This window comes from Telopea speciosissima, chromosome 8, assembly GCF_018873765.1.
Source record: "Telopea speciosissima isolate NSW1024214 ecotype Mountain lineage chromosome 8, Tspe_v1, whole genome shotgun sequence".
NCBI classification, from domain to species: domain Eukaryota; kingdom Viridiplantae; phylum Streptophyta; class Magnoliopsida; order Proteales; family Proteaceae; genus Telopea; species Telopea speciosissima.
The window spans coordinates 48770729-48788312 of NC_057923.1; the positions used below are offsets into that span (position 1 = coordinate 48770729).

Here is a 17584-nt window from a genome sequence, read left to right on the forward strand (position 1 = left end):
TGCTGAGGAGTTTGAGGGCATCTGGGATTGGCGTGTAGAACCTTGGTAGCACCATTGGAGGTTCAGATCTGTTTGCTTGGAGCGCTCATTGGAGGAAGAACCACTGTCTATTGGAGGAGCAACACTTGAGGCTCACCAGGTTAGCAGTTCTTTATTAATTCCTTCTGTTCATTGATTATTAATATTTATGGGATGCGAAAGAAACTCAAATCAATTATTTTCCGTTGCGCATTCGAGTATGGGATGGATCCCTCTTGCCATGTGATGGACTAGAGACGAGTTTCTCCGTCCCTATTGTGATAATTAATTTTATGGAATGCAATAGGGAAGGAGAAACCCTAATAGGGATGCACCAGGGTTCCCATGGGCGACCATGGGAACCCTAAAATTAAAATGGGGCACCCATGGGACACCATGGGCTAACCCAGGGCATGCAAAACCCTAAAGATAAATATCTTGGTCTCCCTAGGGAACCATGGTTTGATCCCTGGACCGTTGTTTGGCCAACAAAAATACCCACGATGATTAATCTCCTACTTTGCTTTGTTAATCATTTGTCTCTTTTTTTGGTAGAATTTGTTAATCATTTGTCACATTCATATAAACCTATCATATTTAATGATGTTTATAAAGCAAAATTATATAAAGGGTTGGGTTTGCTTCCACGGTGCATGATCTTTTTGCCATTGTGGGGCCAATGGGAGCATGCACACACACATCCAAGAGAAGGGGCGAGGTGATCATTCACTGTCCTATGTGAGAGGGCATCTAGTCAGTAAAACTGTTTGATACAACTTGTATGGAACGGTACTGTAAAATTGTTAATTACAATATGGAATCAGTATATCTCTAAGGGTAAAACTATCCGATCGCAATGTTTAAAACCATGCCCCTTAATCCCTCCCCAGTCCAAAAGGGGTGGCCTCCTAGGGCGCCCAAGTGAATAGTCACCCCCTAGTGGGTATGGAAAAATAAATAAATAAAGGACAATAGATCGATCACTGGTTGGTAGTGTAGCCTCTACATCGGTGTGGGGGCCAATGAGAGCGTGAATAGGGGCATCAATACGGATGAAATTTTTTATTTTATGAGGGACTAGATGATAATTTCGCTTGCTCGTGTGTTTGGGCGCATGAGCCATGTAACCTAACAGTGTTTTCTTTTTCCATAAATAAATATCCAAATCTAAATAGTGTTGCCCCAACCTTACCCAAATAGACTAGGATTTAGTTCACGATATCAATACTAATATCGATATCAGACCATATTGGTCCAAATTGTCTAAAAAAAAAAAAGAAAAAACACCATCTTTTTTTACGGATACCGATGATTAAGGATATTAAACTCAGAATTGGGATATGGATCAGGTCCATACGATTCTAATTCTGCTTTGATCAAAACCTAGTGGAATCAATCGAATAGGGTATTTGATTGAAAAGAAAAAGAAGGTGGTTGCCAATTGGCATGTCCCTTGTGCCAGTGTAGAGGCCAAAGGGACCACACACACCTAGGTATCTAACAGGGGTGGCCTCACAAGGCAGAATGGTCATTTCACCCTCCCTTTATCTAGGTGTAGGGACCACACAACCTAGTAGTGATCTTCGGCCCTTGTTTGAATTAGATTATAAATAATGGACTGATGTTCTCTGTGCCCCAACGCAACCTATGCCTAGACACATGGGCCTGCCATTCAGGAGGGCAGGATAGTCATTTTACCCACACCCATGTGTCTGGGTGCAATCAAAAAAATTTAACTTTTGTAACAATAATAATTTGTTTTAGTCTGGATTGAAATTCCAATATGGAACAGGATCGGTTAAAATGGGTCAGAACTCAGAATCGATAAAAAATGACAAAAAATCGGATGATTAGACCATTTCTGAGTCATCATTTCAGACAAAACGCACTTTTTTCTGAGTGTCGCTCTCTTTCTCGTGAAAGTTTCGCATGATTGGACCATAGTGTGACAAGTATAGTTGCGTCTATTATCCGTCATCGATAAGGGAGTGGACCAAGCCTTAGCCTACCCTTACCAAGTCTTCTCAAGTAAAGTTCTGGTATATGTCCGTCTACGTTGCCAGGTTTGAAAATAGATTTTGAATGGGACCCACTAACGACTTTTCTTGTGATCCTACGGTTTCCATCCAAATGGACATTAATGTGTCGTACTTATTACTTTAAAGCCACATTTATTCTAGTGATAAATTAAAAGTTTAAAAAATTCAAGAGAGGCACGTAGGTGCCTAATGGTCCTGATTGTTGAATGTGGTTTGGACATTAGAAAATATATTGGCCACGGAAACCATACCCGGTTTAGAACCTTCCACGTCGGACTATTATTCATAAAATATCTCAAAGGGGTATCAAACGGTTGGTTCGGTCTGGACTCTGGTTTGGTTTAATTATCGAAAAGTTATGGTGAGATGCAGTTTCGATTAATTTTGATTCGATTTGTTACAAATTTATTGGTTTTCTTAACAAGCTCTTATTGGTTCTTTCTCCATTTATTTATCAATTTGTATGCTTTCCATATATAAGAAGGTTCTTTGGTCATGTGGCTTGAAATTATCGCCCACTGTTATAAAAAATCTTATCTGTGTTGATGCCTTTGTGCATGTTTTCGTTGGGGACCAGGATCCTCTACAATAGTAGCAGGGCGACAGTGCACATCCGACGGTACAACATAGGCCAAGTGGCACACATGACCTCTGCTGTGCCGTCGAATGTGCACTGTCTCCCCGCTGGTATTGCAGAGGATTTTTATCCTTTCGTTGGCCCCTACACTGGTTCAAGGGTTACACAATCGAGACCAGTTCAGGTTCTCGTACGCCTGCAAACCATCCACATGAAATCCTCTAGATTGTAGGTGTATGAGAATGGTTCTAGTACGAGAATCTAATCCGTGTTCTACATGACCAAGCAACGATGTCTTACCCATAAAAATATAACATAAAAATCTTATTTTCGTTTTATTTGTGGGGGGGGGGTGTTTCAAACTTTCAATAGACTGTTTTATGGAAATATTTAAAAACCCCAACTAAAAACGATCAATAAAGGAATTCGATTTGGTTCGTTTTTGGGTTGGTTCTAATCAATTCAACTGGTTCGGGTTGATTTTAAAGCCCAAACGAGGGCAAATTAACGGCCTAGATTATCAAACGGTGGAAACATAAGCCACGTGTTCTAGAGATAATTTTCCCTCCATCGCTATTGCTTCGTCCTTTCTCAAATGATAATTATCTCACACTGAATTCCCTTTGGGTCCCACTTTACCCTTTCTCTTTTCCATCAAAGTCTCTCGTTCTCATAAAATTAAAAAAAAATAAAAAATCTCACGTTTCTCAACATCCAAATACAAGGGAATTGGTTACCAAACAAAAAAAAAAAAAAAGGGAATTGATTCAGTGGAGACAATACATCTGAATGACTGAATTACCCTTACAACTAAAATGAAAAACATTTTTGATTCCAATCTGAAACCAATCCAACCGTCGAAATAGGTATGTGGCAGGGTAGAAGAAACCCCGAACTGTCCGGACCCACCACTGCCAGCAGTTCCCTTCCAGAGACTGTCTCTGCTGATTGGCATGTTTCTCAACTCTGTTTTATTTGAATTTTGTTTACTATTTTTTAATCTTTAATTCTTATTATTTATATCTTATATACCACTTAGACACCCAATCCTTGTCGTCTACTTCTTTAAAGCTTTCACAGACGGAACAACCAATCCTTTCTTGAAGGCAGAGCCACCATTTTCCTTCTTCGGTAGTCTGGGTTTTTTTTCTTCCGGCGACGGCGTTTACTTCCAGGCCGCCAAGATGGTCGACCGCCGTCGTCTACTCCTTACCCTCCTCTTCTTCAGCCTCTTGGCTTTTTCTGAGTCCCGCAAGTTCAACCAATTCCACCGGAAGAAAAAAATCGATGGCCCCATCAAAACTTTAGTGGTTGTAGTAATGGAAAACCGTTCCTTCGATCATATTTTAGGCTGGCTAAAAAAAACTCGGCCGGACATCGATGGTCTGACCGGAAAAGAGTCGAACCGTTTCTCGGCTTCTGACCCTAATTCGGACGAAGTATTCGTCTCCGACGACGCTATATTCGTCGACTCCGATCCCGGTCACTCGTTCCAAGCGATTCGAGAGCAGATTTTTGGTTCGGAGGACGTTTCCGCCAACCCAGTTCCCATGAATGGCTTTGTTCAAGAAGCAGCAAGTATGGGCGACCACATGCCGAAGACGGTTATGAGTGGTTTTAAGCCCGAGGTTGTGCCGATTTACACCGCTTTGGTGAACGAGTTCGCCGTGTTTGATCGGTGGTTTGCCTCTGTGCCCACTTCGACTCAACCCAATCGTCTTTACGTTCACTCGGCCACTTCTCATGGCCTTCAGAGCAACGTACGGAAGGACCTTATCCATGGTTTCCCTCAGAAGACTATTTTCGATTCGATTGAAGAGAATGGGCTTAGCTTTGGGATTTATTACCAGAATATCCCTGCAACTCTCTTCTTGAATAGCTTGAGGAAGCTGAAACACGTGATTAAGTTCCACAGTTACAGTTTGAAGTTCAAATTACATGCCATGATGGGTAAGCTTCCTAATTATGTGTTGATCGAGCAGAGGTACTTCGATGTGAATGTGGACCCTGCAAACGATGATCATCCATCGCATGACGTTGCGCTTGGGCAGAAGTTTGTGAAGGAGGTGTATGAGACATTGAGGAAGAGCCCGCAATGGAACGAAACGGCGCTATTGATCACCTATGACGAGCATGGTGGGTTCTATGATCACGTGCCCACGCCGGTTGCTGGTGTTCCCAGCCCTGATGGGATTATTGGGCCTGAACCATTCTACTTCAGGTTCGATAGGTTGGGTGTTCGAGTTCCGACGATACTAATCTCACCCTGGATAGAAAAAGGGCTAGGTCAGTTTTCTTGTGCTTGTTCTATTTATTTAGTTCTGGGTTTATATCTCTTTTTCAATTGATGATATTGCTTCTTCGATCGCCTTACATTTGGGTGTTTGATGCATAATTAATTGCGAGACTAATAAATTTCTGCACTTATTTTTTTTCTATTAATAGATAATTCCCAATTTCGTTTTAATTAGCATGTAACTGTGAAAGAATAATGTTGACTGGTTTGAATTGATGGACAACTGCATGATTAACTATATCAGGATGAGATTTAGCTAGATAAATATACTCTCTTATCCTTCTTTTTTTGTGTGTGTGTGTGGGGGGGGGGGGGGGAATTTGTCATTTCTAGCTTATTTCTGGCCTAACTGCTTGCTCTGCTTTAAGTTTTCTTTCCCAAGATCCATGATCTCGATTGTGTAAGGAAACATGTTGGTTCTGCTAGGCTTCTCAGTTACAAAATTTGGATTCTAGTTCTATTATGTTTCTTCATCTAAAATAAGAAACAGGAAAAGGTTTAGTCTATTATGCTGGTCAGTATCCTAGTTTTAGTTAGGTTTTGGGTTTCTCTTTACAGTGCAGAGTTACTTTTGATACTTCTGTCTCATGGATGTTTTAAAATCTTTGGTTTTGAAATGCGATTAGTTACCTGCTGATTTGGAATCTTGGTATTTTTGGTTTGCCTTATCTAGCGGTTCACAAATGCTTTCACCAATGAACTATTTCGGTATTAGCCTCCCACTATTTTTGGATTGCCTTATGTGGCAGTTCACATATGCTCTCACCGGTGAACTATTTTGGTATTAGCCTCCCACTAACTGTTTCTTCAACCCCGTTGTAGTTTTTATATAGTGTAATTGAGGTTCGTTTTAAGGATATGAGACGTGGGTTACATAGTTTTAAGAAGCTGTGATGTGTACCTCTTCGGATAGATGGGTTAAGATTATAAATGGGAGAGATTTTGTAGGGAAAAACGGATTGGCTTTACTGATGAAGCCTAGCGTCTTGGCTTAATGGAGGAAGCCGAACTCTCTACTCATTGGAATAATTTGTTGCAATTCCAAACCTTTTGGATTCTCTTATTATCTTCCTATAAATAGGCTTACAAGTTAGTTACCGGAGGTTACACAAGTACTATCCCTCCCATGTTTAGATAACTCCTATGTAACCACACCCCACTACAAGTAAGTTCTACTTTAAACAACTACATAATTACATCCATTAAGAAATAACTAAATTCAGTGCACCACGAAACTACACCCCATCTTGTACATGTAACATTCATTCCCCCTTGGTATTTGTCCTTGCCCTCAAGGACAAACAAAAGTGGCTTCTATTGTTAGAAACCTGTTACCTCAAAACCTCACTGAATTGAAACTTCTTTGTCGCTTTTCAAATGTTGGAATGAAGGGGCTCCAATTTCATTGGCCCAAAATATTATGGATTCTTACTGCTAGGGGTTGGATCATATGTGGAAGTTTGGCCAAATGATCGAAGAATCTCTTCCCAAGCATCATACTGGAAATGGCCATGTAATGAAGTGCAATGGTGACTCCACCATTAAAATCAGGAGCACGGTCTCGGAGTCACTTTGGATGATGCACCGTAGGGAAAGTGAACTAGTAATTATGAACTGAATGTCGTCCTTAAAATTGTCAACTACAAAATCAATAACGGCTAGTTCACCATTGTCGTTGTTGAAATGGGAAAGTTAAGGCTTGTCGAGTTTGGGTAGCACCGAAATGGAGTACCTGGCCTAAATAGACTCATTTTGACCATTATCGCCGGCTACCAATTGCTCAAGGCGGGTGAACAACGCCCATAGTTTCTCCTGTCCGCTGACAAGAGTTGCCACCTTTGCCTCAAACCTACTAAACCTTTGCTCTTCTCCGCTGTCTGGCTCTGATATCGGATGATACATACCTCTTAGAATAGATGGGTTTAGATAATAAATGGAAGAGAAATTGTAGGGGAATAGGGGATTGGCTTTAGTGACGAAGCTTGGTGTCGGCTTAATGGAGGAAGCCGACCTCTCTACTCGATGGAGCAATATGTTGCAATTCCAAATCTTTTGGATTCTCGATGCTTTTGTCTCGTGGATGTTTTAGAACCTTTGGTTTTGGAATGCAATTAGTTAACTGCAGCTTTGGAATCTTGGTATTTTCGGTATTAACCTCCCGCTATTTTTGGTTTACCTTATGTGGCATGGGTTAAGATTATGAATGGGAGAGAAATTGTAGGGGAAAAAGGGATTGGCTTTACTGACAAAGTCTGATGTTGGAGGAAGCTGACCTCTCTACTCGTTGGAGTAATTTGTTGCAATTCCAAATCTTGTGGATTCTCTCATTATCTTCCTATAAATAAGCTTACAAGGTAATTATCAGAGGTTACACAACTACCACCCTCCCATATTTACATAACTTCTAATAACTCCTATGTAACCACACTCCACTACAAGTAAGACTTCTACTTTAAGCAACTTCATAACTACATCCATTAAGAAATAACTACATTCAGTCCATCTCGTAAGTCGTAACTACACCCCATCTTGTACACGCAACAAGCTGTTTATAGATTCATATCAATGACCTAACAAATAAAAATACTCTGTTTGATTGCATTGGCATATTGTAATCTCTTGAGCTTGTTTAGGGAGCGGTACCTACTTTACCATCCAGATATGGTTATCATTATGGATATGAAGTAGGTTGTTTGTGGGCTCCATGGTGAAAAGTTTTAATTCTCTCTCTCTCTCCACACGTGGAGAAAAATGAAGTGGTGTTGGGTACATGTGGTAAAAGGGCTTACGCAGTGCACGAGGCTCCCGCCACTGCGGGGTCTGGGGAGGGTCATAATGTAAGCAGCCTTAACCCCGCTTCACACAGAGGCTGTTGGGTACGTGTGATGCTCCTGGAAAATAGTGGGTTTTGGCTCTAGGTTTTGTTGGGGGTTCTTGAACCAGTATTTGTGTTTGGTAGTTTCTAAAGGATATAACCCAAACTAATCCCTGCTAATACTGGAAGAGTCACAAGTTAAAAGAGGCAGACAAAATAATATGAATCAACTTCAACAGTAAGCCCTTTCCAACCAAGAAAAGGGTTTGGCGGACCCGGGGGGTGGGGGGAGGGGGAGAGGTGAACTCTACTTAAGTTCTGGATGTTCACCAGATTTCAGCCACTCATTTGCTGATAGGAAGTCTAAGACACATTTAGTAGCTGCTAGATTAAGGAAAATGACCTCCCACTGATAGTTATAAAATATATTAATTACATTTAAGATTTAACCGTCTTATGATTCTTGAACCGGGGGGGGGGGGGGAAAGAAATCGAAATTCAACATTTTTAACTCTGGTTTGGAGTCTTTCCCTTCTACTCACTTTTCGGCGGGAAGTAAATCATTGAATAGGCTTAAATGGTAATTTTAGACTTGTTGTGTCAGAATCTGCATGCACACATGTTGGACATGGGTGCAAATCCCTTATTAAAGTTACTTCAAAGTTTCCAATAACATATACAAGAGAAGACCAATGAATGCACTGGTGAAAAGGAATGATCTGGTGGAGTAATAAAAGACTCAAACGAATTGGATTGGAGTGGGGAGAAAAAGCACCGATGCAGAGTGGACCGGCAGAACAGGACTCTTAGCAAACCCAAAGTAGTTAGGAACTTGGGGTTAGGCTTTATTGAGTTACATAGTTCTGTCAATAAATCATATGACGAATTTTCTGTCTTTTTTTTTCCTATATTTTTTGGTGCTAAGCTCTTCTCCTTTTCATGTTTTTATGTTGTTTAACTGATTGCTGGTTGTTTCATACAGTGATTCATGAGCCTACTGGGCCAACTCAATATTCACAATATGAACATTCTTCTATTCCTGCAACTGTAAAGAAGCTCTTCAACCTGAAATCAAATTTCCTGACAAAGAGAGATGCATGGGCTGGGACATTTGAGAACTACTTCTACCTCCGTGACACTCCCCGCACTGATTGTCCAGGTTTGTGCTAATCCCCTAGTATACTGCCATATCAACTGCATATGCTTCATGTATTGTGGAATTGAAAATTTTTAAATTTGTTGTATTATTTAACTTATTCATGGTTATGAAGAAATAAACATGGGATGTTAGTCCTTCCCTCTCAAAACACTCAGTGGTGGCTGTACCAGCTGATTTTTGCATAAAATCTTAAAATTGAGCCAATGGTCACAAGTCCTCTTATTTTTTTTGTTCTTCTGGGAGGGGGTTGGGAGGGGGGGGGGGGTCTAGTAATTCATAAAATTACTTCTTTCTTTTGGGTGGTCATTGGTCAATGAGCATCATGCTATTGTCTACAAAATATATTTCCTTAAACTGAAAGACAGAGTCATCCAGCTGATGCATATCTTTGGGAGCATATGCACTGTTGGTTTCTTAGAGTGGCAAGGTCCCTTTCTATTGCTTTGAGCATCCTCTGACATGCTCCAGTGATTGATTTAGAAAACTCCAAATCTGGTTTATTTTGCAGAAAAGTTGCCGGAGGTCACGACTTCGCTGAGGCCACATGGACCGCATGAAGACAAAAGCCTTTCGGAGTTCCAGTTGGAGTTGATTCAGCTTGCATCCCAACTGAATGGAGATCACGTTCTCGGTTCTTATCCAGACATAGGCAAAAGCATGACGGTGGTCGAAGCCAACCGGTATGCTGAGGATGCAGTGGCTAGGTTTTTGGAAGCTGGAAGAGCTGCCTTAAGGGCTGGAGCTAATGAGTCTGCCATTGTTACCATGAAACCTTCCCTCACAAGCCGAACAACTGGAGGAGTCTATGGGTCACAGGTTCAAAGTCATTGACTACCCCATGATGATTATCTTCAGTAATTTATTGTAAATATGATATGTAAGTTCACAAACACTTCTGTATTTCTGTATTTTTGTATTATATATGAAAATTGTTCTACTTCTGCGATTGCTATAGAATAAAATGGTTGGACTGGTGGCCAGCCTCTTATGGAATGGCTAATACAGTTCGGTGGTTGGTCAGCAAATATTCTGTTGCATGGTTCCGAAAGGATGAAGTGTGTGTTGTAATTTTTAATCAGCAAGGGTGGTGAGTTGACAGATGCGACCTAAATGCCCAAGGTGCACTTTGTCTGTGAGAGAGAGAAAGGACAGGAGTGAAGTGGGAAGGTGTGAGATACTGAGATGGCCTAATTCCAAGCCTTTTAGTTGTTAGAATGTAGAGCTTCAACATTTGCTTAAAACCCCAAACGTCTAATAATAATGTCCATTATACTTGTAACTCAACTTCTTGTGATGGTAGCAAACAGTAATCAGATCAAGAATCTAGGTGCAATCGTCATCAGTCAAAATGGCAATGGAGAGAACCTAGAGGGCTCGTGCGTGCTCCATGATCATTATACCTCATTTGTTAGCAATGTTTGTGAACAATCACTTAAGGGTTGTCATTAACTTTAATTATGTCCACAAATTTACTTGAAATATTTTTTACTCTAGTACTTGCCAAAAATAACTCTTGACACTCTTATAAAATTTCCCTCTTTCCTTTGTAAGAAGGAAAGAATGATCTTCATATATTATTTATCAACTTAGAAAAAGTTAATGATAGAGTCTTTAAAGAATTTTTTGACTCATGGAAAGATTTCGACAATGTAGGGATTTTCGTATGGTATTTATTGATCCAAAAAAAACACTTATGGCAAAGTCCCTAGAGTTGATTTGGCAAGTGCTAGAGAAAACTAACTGTTTCAAGTAAATACGTGGACATTGTTAAAAACATTACAAAAAAAAAAGGGCCAAACATATATACACAATGGTGTTGTGAGTATAACCGGGAGGGGGGGGGGGGGAGGGTGGTTTGTTAAGATAATTAATCACCAAATTTTTTTTTTTGGTAAAGGGAAATTTACTGATAACGGAAGTATGTACAAGTAGCAGTTTCATGAATATAGAGTTTATGAAGCCACTGAGTGGATAATGGACAATCCATCACACACACAAGTGATAGGGCTTCCCTAGCCAGGACATCAACAACAAAATTGATAGTCTGTGGAATAAAAGAGAAAGAGATTGAATCAAAAGACTGAGAAAGGTAGTGAATATCAGATACAAAGGTTGCAGAACCAATATGTGGAAGTCGCCTATGCTTCAGGATATAATCCCTTTCCTCCTTGCTGTCAGATTCAACATAGATTCTTTGATGGCCTAAAGTAATGGCCATGCTAAGTGCAACCCGGATTACGAGGAGCTCCCCTTGAAGAGCAGAAAGTGGCACAACACGAAGGAAAAGAGTAGTGCCGAAACACAAGTAGTCGAGCAAGAAAGAATGACTTTGTTGAAAAACAAGTGCCATCAAGAATGACTACTGCGAGAAAGAGGATCAGTACAAGAGAAAGATTTATTAATAGAAACGAGTACACGAAAAAGATGCACCGATGCCTTGAGCCTAGCTCACATACCGCTTTAATGGGCGAACAACCTAACCCTTGGAACAAACTACAGCCCCAGGTGGCGAAGAGCCAACATCGAGGTGCCTAACCTTCCCGTTGATATGAACTCTTGGGGAAGACCAAAGCATTGGGGCACCGAAACAGCTTGATATGGTTTACCATTATGGTCCCAGAAGATCAGACCCAAACCTCCCTTGGACGCCCCGTGTGGCAAAACTGCATCATAGTTAACCTTCATAAAGCCGTGTGGTGGGGGATTCCATTGATGAATAGTCAGAACATTCCTTGCATGGTTTTGGTTGCAGCCAGAAGTTGCTGAGTTATACTCAATGAAAGCTTTTTCAGCCATTTTAATTACCTCCAGCAGAGTCCATTTCTTCCCATTGAAAGTAGCTTCGTTTCTCGAGCACCACAGGTACCAACATACGAAAGAAGCTTTGGACAAGGTCTCCTGCGCCTTCTTGTCATGGAGAAAAATAGGATCCCAACTCCGGATCCATTCGAAAAACTTTGGCACAAAACTCGTTGGAGGAGAGTATTGCAAAGCGCACCCATAGCATACAGCTCTTGCAAAGGGGCAATCCAGAATTAAATGATCAGCAATCTCCATTGCACATCCACAGTGAATACAAGTAGGGTCGATAGGCATTTGTCTAGCAGCCATGCTTGACAACGTGGCTACTCCATCATTGCAAAGCTTCTAGATGAAAGTCTTTATCTTCGGCGGGGATTTTATTGCCCAGATTCGGTTCCAAGTAACCTCAGAAATTGAATCCCACTGATGTAATCTTGATGTCGACGTAGCTTGCCTTTGCTCCTTGTCCTCCTTTTTAGATAGCATATAGTATGCTGATTTGACTGAGAACACTCCGTTTCTTGAAGGGCCCCAGACCTGCTTGTCTTCATTCACAAACATGCTAATAGAGATCTTTAAAATTTCGGCAGCATCACTAGGTTGGAACAAACTATAAAGTAGAGTGGTTCTCCTGATATCTTTTGTCCGGATCAATGAGGTCAGAGACACGGTCTAAAGCACAACCCACCAGTCGAAAATGAATTTGAAGCTTGGTAGAGATGGCACCCACTGGTCCAACCATATATCAACACTCCTACCATCACCTATCTTCCATATCATACCTTCAAGTAAAACCGTCCTTCCAATAGACTCCTCCATCCCCATGATGGCCGATTACCTAGTTTGGCATTTATAAAGTCTGAGTGTGAAAAATAAACGAACTTGATAAAGCAAGCCCAAGAAGAATACGATGAAGACCAAAGTCGCCAAGCTGCTTTTGCTAGAAGCAGGTGGTTTTGTCTTCTAGAGTCCTTAAAGCCCAAACCTCCTTGAGACTTTGGCTGGCATAACCTCTTCCATGATATCCAATGGGTTTTTCGGGAATCATCTGAACCATTCCAAAAGAAGTTTGCTGAAGCCCTCTTCACCGCATCATAGAAGGAGACAGGTGGCTTGAAGTGTGACCCTGCATAGTTTGACATTGGTGACATTGCTGATTTTAGAAGAACTTCTTTACCTGCCTGCGTGAGAAGCTTTGGTTGCATCAAGGATCTACTTTAAACCTTTATTTGTTTGCATTTATCGTAGTTGAATTAACCTGAGACATTCAAGATCGAGTCCTTTTACTGTATGTTTTTTTGTTGATTATATTGTTTTGGTAGATGAAACAAAAGCATGAATTAACATCAAGTTGGAATTATGAAGATCAAACTTAATTGGAATCAAAATGATCAACTTTAAACCTTTATTTGTTTGCATTTATTGTAGTTGAATTAACTTGAGACATTTAAGATCGAGTCCCTTTAGTGTATGTCTTGTTGTTGATTATATTGTTTTGGTAGATGAAACAAAAGCATGGATTAACATAAAGTTGAAATTATGAAGATCAAACTTAATTGGAATCAAAAGGATTAAAGATAACAGAACGAAAATAGAGTATATGGTGTATAACCTTAGTTATCCTAGACAATAAGGTGGTGAAAATTGATGTGAGAGAGATTTTGCAAAACAATTATTTTAGGTATCTGGGCTCATCAGAAATAAAGGAGAAGTGGAAGATGATGTTATACAGAATTAAAATAGGATAGATGAAGAGGAGAGGTGCGTCCGGAGTGTTGTATGATTGACATGCATATTCATTTAAAACATAAATGAAGATTTTATAGGGCAATCATACGAGCGGTTGTGATGTCTGGTACCGAATGTTGGGCAATTAAGAAACATTATATAGGATAAACTTAATGTACCTGAGAAAATGATGTTGAGATGGATGTGTGGTAAAACTATGAAGAACAAAGTAAGGAATGAGCAAATTAGAGCTGATTTGGGAGTAGCTTCAATACATGATAAGTTGTGAGAAAGTCATTTGAGGTGGCATGACCATGTACAGTGAAGACCTTCATATGCTCCAATATGGAGGAGTGATTTGATGTAGATTGAAGAAGCTAAATGAGTCAAGGGCATAGCTAAAATGACTCTGGGAGAATTAGTGAAGAAAGATATGCATAGCTTAGGCTTTGTATCAAGTATGAATTTGAATAAAGTTGATTGGAGGGTGACGATCCATGTAGCAGAACCATTTAGTTGGGATAAGGTTGAGTTGAGTTGTTAATATTTCTTATAAATGCTCATGTGGTTAACTACACACACTCTCTGAATATATAATAATAATAATAATAAAAAGACCAGACCAACATTGTGTAGTAAATCTCAAACTCAAAATTCAATCATATATTCATGTCAGCTAGTGCAACTACTAAAGGGACTTTGCCTGGTTATATCCAGGTCTTGGAATTGATCCTACCTTAACTTGGCCTGAGTTGGTGAGTGGAGGAGAGAGAGGAGGGGTGGGAGGTTACATATAATATATGGTTTTTGTTAAAAATAAAAAATTCAATCATTTAGTCTCCCATGTAGTAACATCTATGCACCCTCTTTCCAATCCTGTATTTTTAGATACTTTGTTTGTAAAAGGTTTCTTGGTTTTGTAGGTCTAAGAAATTTTCTATTGTACATTTATTTGTGCCACATTAGAAAGTGATGAGTGAATCTAACGATGGATATCTAAGAAATAGTTTAAATATGCCACATGACAACTAACTAGTAGGAAGCGGTAGTAAGACAAGCAGAAAGCAAGTGCTAGTATAATGCGGATAATTCGGACCCAAAATCATATACCCCTCATGTAATGACATTACCCTTTCATCATTGTTTATGCATAAGGATGTAAACGGATTGAATTCGGTCAGATAGTGGAATTATCATATTATATCTGATTATATTCAAACGGATTCAAATAATATCCTATTAGTTTTCGGACAGATTCGGATAGTAATTTTTTGAATACAGATTCTCCTAAATGGATATGAACGCGGATCAAATACGAATTTTCGACTATCCGTTAACATCTTTACCGTTTTGTTGATGAGGGTTAGGGTTGAGACTTGAGAATCTGAATTTGTCTGAAAACTAATCGGACACGAATATGATAATCCCCCTATCCGACCGAGTATTATCCGATTCGTTTAGCAATCCAACGGTGATAAAATATCTGAAATATATCTTTGTATCCGTCTATCCAATTAAATTACCTTGTTAGATTTTGTTTTCTTATTTTTATAATTTTATAAGTTAAGATAATGTGATTCTTTTTCTAGATTTTCTATTGGTTTATATATATTGTTTTATACACTATGACACATGATGATGAACCAAATTACTATCGACCAGTTAGAGGATGACATGTGGAAACATCTGGGATTAGGCTGACCCGATCTGACCTGAGTCGACCATCAAATCATCCATCTAGCTCATCATACCTGTCTGTCGGGCTGACCCGATCTGACCTGAGCTGACCATCAGATATCCATCAAGCTCATCATACCTGTCAGATGCCAGGCCGACCCTTAGATCATCCATCTAGCTCATTACAACTATCAGATGCTAGGCTGACCCGATGCCAGCCAACTTGAGCTAACCCAAGTAACCTATGTGTCTAACCTGAAGAGTGCCACGGATACAAATCAAGTACACCTTGCAACGGTCTATCATCTTGGGAATCTTACACCGATCCATCATCCAAACTCTTAAATAACAACTCCAAGCCTAGGTAAAGGGGTCAATTTTCAATTTTCATTTTCTCTGCTTAAAGATTTATCTATTGCAAGAGGTCTGACTTAAGCATCAGAGTGGTTCCTCCAGCTTAGGCCAACCCTCCATTTCTTAGCTCTGTTCTTCTGTGCAAGTCAGCTCGGCCACATGAGAGCTCGGATCAGATATACCACAACACATGGAATCACATATCTATTAAAATAAATACAAGATAAATCAAAAGAAAAAAACATAAGAAAATCAAAGACTAAGAACAGTAGAAGAAAGGGTAGTTCCTGAACTCTCCAGTCTCATCAATCTAAGGTTATCTTTGAGAAGGTTCGGACCTGGATATGGAGAGAGAGAGAGAGAGAGTTCACGGCAAGGGGTGAGTTGCCGAAGGTCCAATATTTCTGAATTTCTAGCTGGGGTTCATAGAATAAGAAAAAAACCACTCTCATTTCCTGGGATAGGATGTGCACTCTCTTATCGCAGAGAGGATTGGGCTTTCGTAAGGCTGTGGTCCACAACAAGGCCTTGTTATTAAAGTTAGGGTGGAGATTGCTGACGGAGACATCCTCTCCATGGGCACGTTTGATTAAGGCCAAGTATTTCCCTAAATCTTCCCTTTTTAATCCTCATGTGAGAAAGAAAAGAGGCTCGTGGACTTGAAAAGCATCTCTCAAATCACCCCTAATCTTCAATAACGTTCCATCATGAAAATTGGGAATGGCAAATCAACTTTTTTCTGGACTGATCCTTGGATTCCCTCTTCTCATGGATGTTTATTACCTTATTTGTAGGATTCAAGTAAAAGAATTGAAAAAGTTGCGGATTATACTATAGATGGTAGATGGGATTTTGATCGCATTTCTATTTCGATTCCCTTGCATCTATCTTCTCTTATTCACAGGATGAATTTATCTTCTACTAATGATAGCTGGTGGTGCACTCTTACCAGAAATGGAAAATTTAATACTAAACTAGTGGCTAAATCATTGGTTCCTTGTGTTTCGACTAATAACTCTTTGCTATCCATCCTAGTGGAAATTTTTCTGGAAATTAAAAATTCATCCTAAATTAAAAATCTTTTTCTGACGTCTGTTAAATGTAGGTCTTCCGGATAAGGCGGTCATTTCCAAGTCCAAATCGATCCTACTTGTGCTCTTTGTGGAAATTGTGCCGAGTCCTACTGGCACTTATCCCTTTCATGTGATTGAAACAAACATATCTCGGCGGCAGGGCCATTGGGGCTAAGAGCGGAATGCTTATTGCATTCATCTTTGGAGAATTTCTGCAAAGAGACCTTGCTTAATCGCAAACTAGATAAGATTTCTCTAGATTGTTTTTTTAAGGTGTTGGTTATTATTATTATTATTTTGGTAAGAAGGTGTTTGTTATTCTGTGCTATTTTATTTGGACTGCTAGAAATAAAGCTGTTATTGGTCATGAAAAACCTGATCCCATTTGGCCTTTAAAACAGACTGAATGTTGGCTCTCTGATATGGAAATCTATTCCCCCCCCCCCCCCGGCGGCTTTTAATTCCCAATTTGTAAGTCCAGATACGGTTGATGAGGTAGGTATTACTCATTTTTCGGCTTTGCCTATTTTTAGTAATGCTATTTTAATTTGTGCAGGATTCATGGATGTCAGCGTGATTTCGGCAGGATGATTGACTATGGTTTTGTTACCTGGTAGATTTACTATCATAGCGGCCGACTATATTAAGAATTCCAGTGGTTTAGATCCTAAACTACTTAGTATTAGAATGGGCCTGGACCTCTCAAAGAACCTAGGGTTGAAGATCAAAGAAGTGTGGTGCTCAAAACAACATATCGCTGATCTTTTTTCATCTCCAACTTCTAATCCTTGGCCATTGTCTTTATTAAAAGATCTTATGTACATACATGACCTAGCTCCTGATATATACTATACTACTAGGGCAGATCTTTTTTGTGGTACGGTAGCAAATAACTAGGCTAAGTTGACTAAGTCTATGTATATGGTTTCCTTTTAATTCAAATGCGGTTATTTGCTAAGTCTATGTATATGGTCTCCTTTTAATTCAAATGCTTTTCTGTTTTCATCCAAAAATAAATAAAAGGTCCAATATTTCTAAAACAAAGA

The 17584-nt window shown here is 39.8% G+C and overlaps 1 protein-coding gene across 1 annotated transcript; it reads left to right on the plus strand.

The window, feature by feature from the left end:
• The first annotated feature begins 3741 nt into the window (after window positions 1-3741).
• Window positions 3742-9897, plus strand: LOC122671116 (non-specific phospholipase C1-like). The gene is made up of 3 exons (XM_043868212.1): window positions 3742-4920; window positions 8728-8904; window positions 9413-9897. Exons 1-3 carry the CDS (start codon window positions 3819-3821, stop codon window positions 9733-9735), a joined length of 1602 nt encoding a protein of 533 aa, XP_043724147.1. The 5' UTR covers window positions 3742-3818; the 3' UTR covers window positions 9736-9897.
• The last annotated feature ends 7687 nt before the right edge of the window (window positions 9898-17584 follow it).